Source organism: Amia ocellicauda, chromosome 17 (assembly GCF_036373705.1).
Source record: "Amia ocellicauda isolate fAmiCal2 chromosome 17, fAmiCal2.hap1, whole genome shotgun sequence".
In the NCBI taxonomy this organism is placed as follows: domain Eukaryota; kingdom Metazoa; phylum Chordata; class Actinopteri; order Amiiformes; family Amiidae; genus Amia; species Amia ocellicauda.
The window spans coordinates 27554618-27569641 of record NC_089866.1 but is presented as its reverse complement, the minus strand read 5'-3'; the positions used below and the strand labels follow the sequence as shown (position 1 = coordinate 27569641).

Below are 15024 nucleotides of genomic sequence, written 5' to 3'. Positions count from 1 at the left end.
TTAATTAATGTCCTATTTAAAAGTCAACTATTGATAATGTTCTCCCCAAGAAATGTCGTATTGTCCAGTGGCAGAAGCAGCCAGGTGGCAGAACATAGCTGGAAACGCTTTTTTCTGTTCTATTGAAATCCAGAGATTATTGTTCACTCTCTATGTACATGTGTGATGCTTTTAAATGTCTGGCTGAATTATTTTCAGATTTCAGACAACGATTATCTTTAGGGTTATTCTGCTTATTTTGGAAATGCTTAATAACGTAACAAAACACCTATAAGGTCATTGTTATGACTGAAACCAATTGTGTTAATCCGGCCTGGAGATTGTGAGTTGTATCTATTAAATATGATAACTACTGTCAAATTATTATATGTATATATTTTACTTAATTCAGTTTAGGGCTGTGCGATATGGACAAAAAATACTATCACGATTTTTTACATTGCGGTTTCGATTTTTAATCACGATTTTAGCAAAATATTTCCTTACTCACACATTTTACATTCATAAATGCATTTCAGTGTCATATCATGTCTCTATAACACACATAAGGCAAAATAAATAAGAATATGGGTAATCAAACCACCAAAACAAAATAACACCCCATACTGAACAATCTCTAAAAAAACAGAAACTAGAACAATGACAGAAACCTAGATGCTTTACTGGTTTAAAGGTTTTTTGCTAAGAAAACCAGCATGTGCACCATTTCTGGCTTCAAGCATGAACACTGACATATCACCACATTTTCTCCTGTGCTAAACACCCTCTCTGATGGTGAGCTTGTAGCAGGAATACACAGATACTTTTTTGTGCAAGCCTACTCAATCAAGTTTATCTGATGTAGTTTCCACCATAGCAGAAGATCTTCCTCACCGTCAATGCAGGGAGTAAGCAGGTAGCTTTTCACCTCAGAGGCAAGTTGCAGAGATGCTGGCATGAAGAAGCTTCCCAAAGACTTCTTTGCTTTTTTTGCTGATGAAGGTAGATCTGTGTCTACATTCTCCCTGCCTGTAGTGCTGTCAGAATTCATTGCATCCTATGAGAATGCATAGAACAGATAGAAAAGACATATTACACTGTTTATCTAGTATTAAGGCATGACTGTCCCACTCAATTTACCCAAACAACAACTCACCTTGTGTGAAATCTTTCATATCAGACATCACCCTGGCCTTGATATTTGGAAGTTTATCAACAGCAATGTAGCATGTCTTGAATCTTGGATCTAGGAATAATGCCATATTAGGGCTGTGCGATATGACGATATACAGTGCATCCGGAAAGTATTCACAGCGCTTCACTTTTTCCACATTTTATGTTACAGCCTTATTCCAAAATGGGTTAAATTCATTAATTCCCTCAAATTCTACAAACAATTCCCCATAATGACAACGTGAAAGAAGTTTATTTGAAATCTTCGCAAATTTATTAAAAAATAAAAAACAAAAAAAGCACATGTACATAAGTATTCACAGCCTTTGCTCAATACTTTGTTGAAGCACCTTTGGCACCAATTACAGCCTCAAGTCTTTTTGAGTATGATGCTACAAGCTTGGCACACCTATTTTTAGGCAGTTTCTCCAATTCTTCTTTGCAGGACCTCTCAAGCTCCATTAGGTCGGATGGGAAGCGTCGGTGCACAGCCATTTTCAGATCTCTCCAGAGATGTTCAATCGGGTTCAAGTCTGGGCTCTGTCTGACCACTCAAGAACATTCACAGAGTTGTCCTGTAGCCACTCCTTTGTTATCTTGGCTGTGTTAGGGTCGTTGTCCTGTTGGAAGATGAACCTTCGCCCCAGTCTGAGGTCCAGAGTGCTCTGGAGCAGGTTTTCATCAAGGATGTCTCTGTACATTGCTGCATTCATCTTTCCCTTGATCCTGACTAGTCTCCCAGTTCCTGCCGCTGAAAAAAATTTCCACAGCATGATTCTGCCACCACCATGCTTCACTGTAGGGATGGTATTGACCAGGTGATGAGCGGTGCCTGGTTTCCTCCAGACATGACACTTGCCATTCAGGACAAAGAGTTAAATCTTTGTTTCATCAGACCAGAGAATTTTGTTTCTCATGGTCTGAGAGTCCTTCAGGTGCCTTTGGGCAAACTCCAGGTGGGCTGTCATGTGCCTTTTACTGAGGAGTGGCTTCCATCTGGCGACTCTACCATAAAAGCCTGATTGGTGGAGTGCTGCAGAGATGGTTGTGCTTCTGGAAAGTTCTCCTCTCTCCACAGAGACACGCTGGAGCTCTGTCAGAGTGACCATCGTGTTCTTGGTCACCTCCCTGACTAATGCCCCGTTTCCACTGGCGGACGTGTTTTGTGGACGGTTGACTTGCTGGTGCTAGATGTGTCCGTAAGAGTCCGTCCCGCCCACTGAGGACATGATTCGCTATCAGAATTGGAGGTGTGTGTTTGACTTGAGACACAGGGAAGAGATCCGATACATTGTGTCGGAAGATATAATCTCAAGTGCCGTGTGCGATCATGAAGAAATTGCCATTTTATTACCAGCATGGAGTGAAATCCACGTACAGAAACTGACTGCTTACAGTTAATATCCGAGTGCATTAAAAACTTCACAGGAGACCGGTGCAGTGCCGGGACTAGTTAAAATAAACTGAAGGATAATCGGATCGTAGCAGCCGATGTTATTTTATGATCAGCTGGCCGGTGTTTCAGGCTGTGTTTTGTGAATGGTGTGCAGGACAATCCGCAGAGACAATCAGAATGAAGGCGAACACGATTCAGTTAACGTGTGCCCGTTTACAAGATAAATTAATGAATAAATAAATACAGCAGATCTGGGTTTCCCTCTAAAACATAAGGACTGGTTTAATAAATGCATCCATAAACGCCATGACTGAGACGCGCACACTTTAGTTATATTGTAGCTGGATAATTAATCGTTAAACGTGTGTATTTTGTTCCAACTGTAACTTGCCCTGGTTAAGGACGTCTGATAAGTAAATTATAAATAATACGGCAAATGGTGTCGTTTGCAGTTACAAATCTGTCGTAAGAGTAATAAATTAAGGGAGTCACGCTGTGCCGTTTAAAATGCATATATACTAGCACAAATGATGACGATAATAATACATATTTGCTATTTAGTATTATTGTTGCGCATGGAAACGTATTCTTATGGGATGTTCTGAATATAATGTTGTCTATACACGTTTAGCTCTTCCTGATATCTCTTAACAGAAACGTGTATTTATTATGCTGTTTAAAATCATGTAATGCACAAAGAATAAAACTCGCACAAAAGTCCTCTCCACGTCAGGCTGTGTAGCTCGTAGTGTTTCCTGTCTCTGTTTTTAAAACGAAACGCAAACCAAACCCACAGTCGCTGCTCCTCCCATCAAAGGGACGGACTTCACAGCGGCCTGGTTTTGCAAAAAAAGCTCTGGGACGCATCTGAGGACGGACGCGTCCGGCATGGCATGGCACGGCACGGACGCTTAAGCCAGTGGAACCGAGGCATTAGGCACTTCTCCCCCCAATCGTTCAGTTTGCCCGGGCGGCCTGCTCTAGGAAGAGTCCTGGTGGTTCCAAACTTCATCCATTTACGGATGATGGAGACCACTGTGCTCATTGGGACCTTCAATGCTGCAGACATTTTTCTGTACCCTTCCCCAGATCTGTGCCTCGATACAATCCTGTCTCGGAGGTATACAGACAATTCCTTGGACTTCATGGCTTGGTTTGTGCTCTGACATGCACTGTTAACTGTGGGACCTTGTATAGACAAGTGTGTGCCTTTTCAAATCATGTCCAATCAACTGAATTTACCAAAGGTGGACTCCAATCAAGTTGTAGAAACATCTCAAGGATGATCAGTGGAAACAGGATGCACCTGAGCTCAATTTTGAGTGTCATGGCAAAGGCTGTGAATACTTATGTACATGTGCTTTTTTGTTTTTTATTTTTAATAAATTTGTGGCTCGGGAAATGCAAGGTTCATCCTTAACTGCGTTTTCTAAAAAATAAGACTGCATTTAAATTAAGTGTCATGGCTCTTCAAACCTTGAAACGAGATAAAACTAAAGTTCTAAAACAAAAAAGTACTTCAGCAAATGCATTTGAAATTGATGTTTATATTTAAGTCACCATTGTTCTGTTTCTTATTAATAATGATTATTAAGGGCAATTTTTACAGGGCTGTCTAGAATACTTTATTCTTATTGGTCAATAGCACCACCTAGCCGTCTATTTCTTAACTACTGCACATCTGGGGTCATCTATTCTACTTCAGTCACTATTGTCCACTATATCAATGTCCATTTTTTAGATTAATTCAATTACAGGTAGCCTTGTAATAAGCAGGATAATATACAGTCATCGCAAAATAAATAATTTGGCATGAGTAAAGACTGTTTACACTATATGGGTTCATTTTGCAATATTTTTAAGTAAACTGGAATTAAATGAACAAAATGGAACAAACAAATTATTGCTACAATATTCACTTATACATCCTAATGTGCTTTTAAATGTAGATAAGAAAAAAAACGTACCAATTGCAAGATGCAGTCTTTGTCCAAAGCATTGTAATCTTGTCCATTTGTCCAAAGTGACAGCCTTCACTATGTTTGATCCATTATCTGATGTGATTGACACTTGCTGCTCCTCACAAAGTCCCCAGGAAGCCAAAGCGTCTCTCAAAACCTGAGACCGATTTTCTCCAGTGTGGTCTTCAGGAAAGTATGCCGTTTGCAAGCATCAACTTTTCATTTCAAAATCATCACTGATAAAGTGCACCGTTACACTTATATAAGGCTCCGATGTTCTTCTTGACTACATATCTGAAGTGGTTGCATAGTATTTCACTTGTTTTAGCTCAGATTGAACACCAACCTTGCATTTGGTATACATTTCAGGGTTGGCAACTCGTGAAAAATAACTTTGCAATGGCAGTTGGTATCTCTTATGAAGTATCTATCATTTGTTGGAAGCGCGGCTTTACTGACGATGTACGCGGGCACCATGTCTTTGCATAAATTATGCGTGACGGCGTCGGTTATTTTTTTTTTATGCTTTTTTGAGCTCCTATCCTATGGTGTGCACATCGCAAATGTCTGTGTTATCGATTTTTGTTCACCTGGTTCGGAATGCGTTTGGGATGTGCTTTTGTTCATATCGAGGGACTTTGTCGCCATGCATTGCTCGTGTAGTTCTTTGTCTCAGGTGTTGGAATAGATTTGTGGTGTTACTGTTTTGTCGCAACTGACAGGTCTTGCAAATTACCTGGGTCTGTAACGCATCTTCTCGCCTGTATCCAAAATATGATTGGTGAACATGTTTTGCACACTGAGGGGTGAGGTGGGTAGAATCACCGCTTTCTGCGTTTTAGAAATCACCCATGCTCACATCGTGATTTTATTGCGATGTTGATTAATCACACATCCCTAATTCAGTTGTCTAAAAGCTGTAAACTTGTATTACTAGTGTAATCAGGAGAGACCTTATGAGTTTTTTTTGATGTGCAAATCTTATGGATTTTTATTTTATTTTTGTATTATTTACATGTGGCAGCAATAGGCTTCTGTAATATACCAAAAAAAACAGCAAAGATATGTTTGAGTCAAAATATGTCTGATTTCATGGATTTCACTGAGATTTTAAGTTAAGTTTTTCGACTTCGAAATGAATCATGCATTTCAGGTCTCCAAATTTGAACAAATTTCTGGAGCAGGCCCCCCAGACCCCCGCACCATGATTTACTTAATCTGCTTCACCCTCATTGTGCTAAAATAGGAAATGGTAGCATCAGAGTAAATTTGAATATAGCCAAAAAGCCCACCACCCCATCTGGCTCTTGTGTTAAAAAACATGGAAGGAAAGCACATTCAACCACACAAAAGACCACTGCAAGGGAGGCTTTTTCATTGGACTGGTGGTTGAAAATACCAGTACTAGCAGTGTTGGCAATGAAATTCCAGCCAAAATACTACGTACTGAACTGCAAAAACTGCAGTAAATGTACATATCTGGACATCAATAGTTCCTAGTTAATTGTTTCCTCTTAGTGACAAATGAGTGTTTATACTGTTCCAGTTCTGTTTTACAGGAAAATATGTTCTTTACTTAAGAGCATTATTAAAAAGACTATGGAAAAGTGGGAGTTACTAACACCGATGATAATGTATAATTCCCAAAACAATCTGCAAATACTCATGCAGAATATTTACAGTATCCGATGGTAACGGTATAGCTTCACCCGAAAGTGTGTAGGTTCGCTAATTCAAGATCAAAGTTAAAAACGTACTGGTACAACGGTACACATTTGGACCCAGGGAACAAAGAACATATATTTACGTTTGTAAATTCCAAAGGGTTTGGAATGCTCTGATTTGCCGTAATTGGTGATGTACGCAGTTTATGTGGGAAAACTATGCTAATCTGTACGCCTTTGCAAATGAGGTTCATGAAGAGTTCTGCGAGTCCTTGAACATTTTTGCTGGTTTCGCAATGTACTATATGCATTTCCCTTTAATTTTTTCGAATTAGATTATACCCTTTCTCTGATACTTAATGATTATCAAACCTTTAAAAAAAAATCTTTTCAGAATTTACTTAATGCAAAAAGGATTCCAGGTATTTCTTTATGATCCATCACGAAGTTGCAGGACATAAGTCAACTTTTGTGTTCATTACCCCAGTTAGAGCAAATACAGTGGCTCTCAAAAGTATTCATCCCCCAACCACATGTCATTGTTTTACAACATGCCATCAGAATGGATTTAATCAGTTTTTGCCACTGATCAACACAGAAAATGTAAAAGTGAAAAATATAATCTGCAAATTGTTCTAAATTAATTACAAATACAAAACCAAAAATAATTGAATGCATATTGAAGTAATCACCCCCTTCAGTCTATTTGGTAGAGGCACCTTGGCAGCAATCTGGACACAGCAATTTTTGCCCATTCTTCTTAGCAAAATTGCTCAAGCTCCATCAAGTTGGATGAGGAACAACAATTTTCAACTCTTTCCACATAATCTCAATTGGATTAAGGTCTGGGCTTTGACTGAGCCACCCCAGGACATTGTGGCTTTGGCGGTCTGTTTGGGGTCATTGTCCTGCTGCTGGACTTCTCCCAAGTCCCATGTATCTTACAGAATTCACAGGTTTTCTTCCAGGATCTCTCTGTACTTTGCTGCATCCTTTTTGTAGATGCTTATAGGCTTCTTTAGCACCTCAATAAAAACATTTCCCTCCCCCCCACTAGTTTACATAAACTGCATTAACATGTTTGATTTTTTGCACTGATGTCAGTATTTAGCCTACAGTTTTGCCATCTTACATTTAGCTTTTGTTGATTTATTTTTCTGTTTATTCCATTATTTTGCTGCTGCAATTTGCATAATGTTACAGGATTTGGAGGTTAGCCATTTATTAATTTGACTTGTGTGTATGGAATGCCCTCTCAATTTATGTTTTGCAACTTGTTTCTTTCAACTTTGTTTGGCCCTTTCTCTTTCAATCTCACCCTGGTTGTTGTGACATTTTTCAGAATTGAGAGCTTCAACAAAACCAGCAGTGATAGATAGCTAAATATTTATTGGACTTCTGCCATCCTTGCTTCACTGAGCAAGTTTATAGCCAGATGCCCTTACAATGAGCTGCAATAACTTATTGTAAACCAGTATAAATGACTTGTATAAATACTTTGTTGCAGGAAATAATTTTGAAATTATTGAAATTGTTTATCAATGCTAAGATGTAAATCACCTGATATGGTAATTATGGAGGACTAATACAATGGCGGTAACAAGCAGGGTTCGCAGCTATCTTTTTTCCTCACTGTCCCAGTACCGTCCCAAAGTGCAATTTCAACTGTCCCAAACTGATCTTGACCTGTCCCAAAATTAAAATACTTGTTTTTTTGCATTTTGACTAGGTTATTTGCAACACTATTTAAGTAATTTGTGTATTTTTGACACAGACAGCTGACATTATATAAACTAAATGTGTTTAGAAAAAGACAATGCATCTTAATAAAAACAAACATCCATTACATACAACAATATACTAAAAATAATGTGTTTCAGTGTGTTCCCATTCACTTTAAGACATTTTTTAAAACTCACATTTTTAAAAAGCTGTTAAGGATCTCTCTTAGTTGCAAGTTTTTTTTTTTTTTTGTTTTTTTTTTTAAATACTCTTGATTTGCTGCTGCGGTGTTGCCTGTTTGATCTTGTCTGTTTTGACTGTTTGACTTATAGCAATATTGGGTATAAGAAAAGCACGTTATAAATACACAAATGATTATTGGCAAATTATTATTATATTATTTTTGTAGTTAAAGGAACAGTGGTTGTGTACTTAGTGAGGTTTTAACGGATCCAATGGGCAATGTCCTTGACGGACAACTTTTCGGATTACTGACTAATTAATTGAATGTTTAATTAATAAACATGTCAGCAATACAGCACAGTATAGTTTTGTGAAAGGTTTACGATTGTCGTTATGTCATAAGAGCGGTAGAAGTTAAAACAGCCGCACAGAGACTGACAAGCCGGTTCACGTCAATAGGAAACTGCTTACACCGCCCACGCTGCTTAAAAATCGGATCAAACACTTGGATCAGCGGAGCCAGATCACAATCTGCTTCATAAAACGCATTTTCGTGATCCGGATCCAGATAGCCCGGATCCGATCCTGTTTTCTGATCCTGTTAGTACAACCGGCCCCAGATTCCACTTGCCTGAATGACGCAATCCACATATTTGGACAGTGAGGAAGAAGTCAAAATTGTCTGTCGTATGCCACCAAAAAAAACGAATGTTGCATTTGTTTATTAAGTGTGCATTCCTTTCAGGCCAGGTAGATCATACAACCATATTCTCTTGATACTATACAGACAATTCAAATGCCACAGCAACTCCCGGAAAACGCAACCTCAGACTGCATCTGCATGTCCAATATTATAATTACTTCTTTTTTTTTTTTTAAATGATTATACATTTACATAACCTAAATAATTACATAACGATGTCTAGCCACACATCACTGTTTGAAACCTGGACGTTTTACATAGCCTACCTTAGCTTGCTTTTAATAGCTCATAGCCAAAATCTGACCATAGAAAAAATGCGGATTATTTTTAAGACTTCCTGAAACCTGCATTTCTTTCGTATTTGGTTTACAACACGTTTATTGAACTGTCCAAAAGCAGTAAGGCACAATCCTATAGTTGTTTCTTCAGATCTTTCCTCTTTCAAATGTTTTTACCATTAGCTACAGTAGCCTAGGCCTATCCATCGGTCACATCACATTACAACCCGCTCGCATCCAGTGCGCATGTTAGAATGTGTTACCCGATGCACCGCCATCTACCCGACGAACACATTGCGTCGCTTGTAATGTAAATTAATTGAACTCATTTATGAACTTTTTTAAGCTAAATGTGATCTGTTTCATCAGCCTTGAGTTTAAACAATGTTAGTATGGAACCACTGGTGTATGCATTTTATATCGTCCCGCAATCGTCCCAAAGTCTGTGTTGAACAATCCCAGACATTTTTTATCATCCCTGGCACAACGTTAATTTCGAGCCCTGCACAAGGCCACAAATTAACTCTGCATGCATAGGTCTTAGATTTTAAATGCTGGAGGCTCTTCCACATATTGTATACATATACATATTGTATAACAGAATAACAAGTATTTACATGTTTTAATCCAGAATGTTAGTCTGTGAATTTTAAGGTATTCAGTCCAGAATATCTGGAAGGAGGACCACTGTCTATGTAACTGGAAGAAAGCAAATAAGAACGCAAATCCTAAAGCTGTCACCATGTTATAAAAGCATTGCTGCTGGGCAAGAGACACTTCACAGTTTCCTTGAATCTTAGACTAGTTGATTATGGCCTGTTGTCTTGAGACATCCAGGTATTTCTATGGATGTATTGTAACAGGCTTTGTTTCCCAGTTCTTCTATTTTAGATATGCACCAATCAGCCATAACATTATGACCACTGACAGGTGAAGTGAATAACACTGATGATCTCATTATCATGGCACCTGTCAGTGGGTGGGATATATTAGGCAGCAAGTGAACATTTTGTCCTCAAAGTGATGTGTTAGAAGCAGGAAAAATGGGCAAGCGTAAGGATCTGAGCGACTTTGACAAGGGCCAAATTGTGATGGCTAGACGACTGGGTGAGAGTATGTCCAAAACTGCAGCTCTTGTGGGGTGTTCCCAGTCTGCAGTGGTCCGTACCTATCAAAAGTGGTCCAAGGAAGGAAAAGTGGTGAACCGGCGACAGGGTCATGGGCGGCCAAGGCTCACTGATGCGTGTGGGGAGCAAAGGCTGGCCCATGTGGTCCAATCCAACAGACGAGCTACTATAGCTCAAATTGCTGAAAAAGTTAATGGCCTCCAAATTCCCCAGCTCTCAGTCCAATTGAGCATCTGTGGGATGTGCTGGACAAACAAGTCCGATCCATGGAGGCCCCACCTCGCAACTTAAAGGATCTGCTGCTAACATCTTGGTGCCAGATACATAGCACACCTTCAGAGGTCTAGTGGAGTCCATGCCATGACGGGTCAGGGCTGTTTTGGTGGCAAAAGGGGGACCTACACAATATTAGGCAGGTGGATATAATGTTATGGCTGATCGGTGTATGTTACAAACGTTGATTATTTATTTCACCTCACCTGTCGATGCTTGTGTGTGACCTCAAAACATGCAACAAGCTATCCTTTAACTAATTTCCAGTCAGAATTAGTAGTTAATTTTGAAATGAACATTACATACCATGTAAGCAGATAATTAGCCAACCACATGTTAAGGAGCAATGACTGAATGACCTGCTGAATGGTTCTAAATGCTGCTGCAATGTAATAATTAATTGGAGAGGATCTGCAAAGAGGAGAGGGACAAAATCCCTCCTGAGATGTGTGCAAACCTGGTGGCCAACTACAAGAAACGTCTGACCTCTGAGAGTGCCAACAAGGGTTTTGCCACCAAGTACTAAGTCGAAGGGGTCAAATACTTATTTCCCTCATTAACATGCAAATCAATTTATAACTTTTTTGAAATGCGCTTTTCTGGATTTTTTTGTTGTTATTCTGTCTCTCACTGTTAAAATACACCTACCATTAAAATTATAGACTGATCATTTCTTTGTCAGTGGGCAAACGTACAAAATCAGCAGGGGATCAAATACTTTTTCCCCTCACTGTATATATGTGTGTGTGTGTGTGTGTGTATATATATATATATATATATGTGTGTATATATGTGTGTATATATATATATGTGTATATATATATATATCTCCACACGATTGACTACTGCTGATGATATGAAACTAAATAAAACAATTATTCCTTTTTCCACTTTCCTACCAGATTTTTTTTCTAAAGATTTTTTTGAGGAGTCTGCAGTACAGTTGGATTTTTGATGTTTGATTTATTTTATATGGTAAGCGCCATCTCATTATGATGAAATTGCTCTCTTTTTCTTTCCCTCCTTCCTTCACAGCTCTCTCTGAAATGCAGGGCCCCAGAAGTCTCACAGTTTGTGTTCCAGTCTTATGAAGCAGTACTGAAGAACTAAGGCAGTGTGGCATAACGTGGGTCAGTGATTGAAGGGGAGGGGATTGCATCAATCACTGGGATCTTCTGCACCATAAAAGCTATGCCCCACTACCAGCAACACCCCTAATCATATACTCTCAGCATTGAGCAGATGAGCAAGATGCATTTTCAGTATGCTGCACTACAACAGTTTCCAGAATTAACTTGGCTAGATTTCTAAATTCCCTTTTCTTCTCCCATTTACCCCTCTGTCATTTGTTGGTTTCTAAGCATTGTATTTTTCTTGGTAAAAGGCCCATGTATCCCTGGCAGCCACCTTGATCTGTGGAATACAGATTTGAAGAATGTTCTGTACAAATGGACAAATCTGCAAAAACAAGCAAAATGTTTAATATTGTAGAATCCAGAGCTATTCATCAGGACAACCATCTTACTGTCTGTAGAAATTATCTGACCGGATTCTATCGAAGCATCGATTAGACAGGGCATCAAATATGAAGGGAACATACAACAAAATACTATATATTTAAGCGTATCTTTTGCTTCACTCTTTCTTCATGTGTCATTTATTCTTAAACCCTTTAGTGTTAGTTGTGGACTAACTGTTATTCAGAAGCTCAGTTTCAAAAACAAAACAAAAAAATAACACTTTACATTTCATAATTGACAAGCATAGAACATGGAAACCCCTAACAGACTGTCTGCTAAAGTTGGTCAGCAGCAATTATTTTGTGTAGGTTCCTTGCTACTCTTCATCCATGTTTTAATGTCTTTGTGTGAAAGGATAGCTATCATGTAATTAATTAGGGTAAATTAACCTCTTTCCATACAACTTTATCATGAGTGCTTGTTCTGAAGGTATGTGAACCTGTTTGTTGATGACAGGGCTATTGGGTCTGTACATTGCATCTTCCTGCTTTTGAGTAAGTGCTTCGTTTGCTTTATTTCTTTAATTAGGGTCTTGTATCATGTAAAATACCTCCATACAATACCCTATAATGCTGGGCTGTTGTCAGGATGCCCTCCCATGACATTTGTAGAAGAATGGGAATCCACAAGTAAAATTTCCACTGATATTTTCTGAAAGTTTCACCCTAGTACTGCTATGCAAAATGCTTGAATACATAGCGTCTGTTGGTGCTTATATCTTTATATTTTATGGCTAATCTATTTTCTAGACAAGGGGAGAGGATTCTGATGAGCCATTAATTTCTGAATTGTAGAAGAAGCTTGGGTTATGTTGACTTCCTAATTGGCTATAACTAGTCAAATATATATACAATAATGCTTAGGTTTAATTTCCTGACCGTACCACAACACACTTGCAAGATGCTGTGCTCTCAATGCAGGGGAACTGCCTCTGTAACCACTGGGGTGCATCCAGGACATTTTCATTTCTGTATTCAAAAATTTGATTTGCAACAGTCATTTTATTGCAAGAACAGTTCAATTAAATTGGCTTTAATTTTTAGAAGGGAGTGCTGCATCTTAAGGAAACGCTAAGTTTTGTAGGCTGCAACTTGCTTTTTTTGTTTTATAAATCAGTGCAGAATTTACTTTTCCATCCTTATTTTTCCTTCTGTTGGGAGTTCCTTTTGGGTAATTGTGATTAGATGTTGAACTGAAACGCAACCTGTTTGTGTGTAGCCTGTAGTGTGAGTTGTGTGAGTGCAGTGGGCTGTTCATTTTTGTCATCCCCTCCCCCTCTGCATTTAAGCATTCCAGTAATTTCCCCAATTTGTGTTGTAAATGTATTATCTTTATTGAATGAGGCAGAGACCAAATGTGTTGGAATCACTCCTGTAAACTGCTCATAAAATCAAACTGCACACAAATGTAACATTCTGTCCAGAAATCTTGTTTGCAGTTTTGGTTGATAAGGTTAATCTCTTAGTCCTCCTTGCATTAGAGAGAGAGAGACATAAATTTGAATCTGCATTGCTTATTCAAAATAGGAGCGGCAGTGTGTACTCCAGGGTAATTATTAATTTGGATATTTTTGATTTAATACATTGTATCATAGATTTCTGTAATATCTAACTAGGATTTAATAAGTACCTGGACCAAATAAGACCCTGGCAATTTTCCATGCTTTCATGGGCTTGTGTTGCTGAGCAAGTCTGGTTTAATTTTTGCATGCAGTCTTGGAGCTTAATTTACAGCTTATATGGCTACTCAAATGTTTGCCTTGAACTGCATTCCATGTTGTATAGGTGAATAACTTTTGATTTTATTTTGAAGTTTGGAACAGACAAATAGGAACAGTTATAGACCCTGGTGAGTTTTTTTGGGTGTAGTGAAGGATTTTCTCCTGGTAGTAACATTTTAACAGCTACCCTAAGAATTGAAAAAACACATTAGTGTGTGTAAGCCCTATTTACATATTTATAAACCTTTTACTACAGTCAGTTCAGTGTCCAGTTTGATTTGTTACTCTACTTTTACCCACCAAACTGTATTATGTTATAGGACTTAAGTATGTTTACCCTTGGTTCCATGCCAGTTGGTTTCCTGGCTTATGCTATTTTTCTTTTTGTTTAAACCCCTCCTTCTCTGTGTAAGCTGTCCGATGTCTGCTTGTTTACATAAAAGCCTGAAAGCCATGTTTCAGGGAATACTGGGAATGTATTCTGCAGGACAAGTCTGAATAAACTTAATATAAATCTGTTATGATTTGGTATTTTGAGCAATGGATTATATGAAGTGACATTGTAGTAAACTAAAATTGTTTTACCCCTTTCTCGACAATGATCGGTGTACCATGGGTGATGCATTTTGTTAGACAATTACCCAGTTACCCCAATTTCTGCTCTGCCCTGACCAGACCTTATGTTGACCATGATCTTGTTCTTTCATGAGTGCGAGCTACTTGTGTTGCGGTCGTTCATGTTTGAGTGCGGCGCTATCTGCAGTGAAACTATATCAATATTATATAATATACAAATAAATGCTCTGAATGACTGATTACTGTGAATAAATAATAAAGATATATTCACAAGATTTGGTCAGTTTGAATTGCCTGTTTAATTTAATGTGATGACACTGCTCCCTCCCACTCACTTCGATCCTAGAGTTCAATTCTTTGAGGTGGGTATATCTGAAATTTCATCTCATTCCTCTGTGCCAGTAGCCTGATCTCTTTATATTTTTGTAGAATAGTGTGTGTGCACAGTTTTTAACGGGTAAGGAGAAACATTTACTAGTTGTTGTGTCCAACCAACAGGGCTAGATCTACATTTCCCCAAAGGCTGTTGGTTAAATAAGATGGCCAACTGACAATACCCTGTGGTTAATGAAGGACACCTGTATATTGTTTAAGGTAAATAAGAAATGTTACCACACAATAAGATGGAGACAATATTTTGTTTATATTGGCTTGTAAAGAGGTTAGGACTTATTGTTTATGGCCTTCAGTATATGACACTCTTGAAAACACGTCTTCCCATAAAAGAAGGACTTCTAACTATTCTATTT

The 15024-nt window shown here is 38.4% G+C and overlaps 1 protein-coding gene across 6 annotated transcripts in view; it reads left to right on the top strand.

The window, feature by feature from the left end:
• ap1b1 (adaptor related protein complex 1 subunit beta 1) overlaps nt 1-14550 on the top strand; it is a 104001-nt gene extending 89451 nt beyond the window's left edge. For all 6 annotated transcript variants that reach the window (XM_066689634.1, XM_066689636.1, XM_066689635.1 and 3 more), the window contains one exon: nt 11495-14550. In XM_066689634.1, the coding sequence (XP_066545731.1) occupies nt 11495-11569 (75 nt within the window). In that variant the 3' untranslated portion in view covers nt 11570-14550. The remainder of the gene's footprint in view (nt 1-11494) is intronic.
• Nucleotides 14551-15024: the final 474 nt, after the last annotated feature.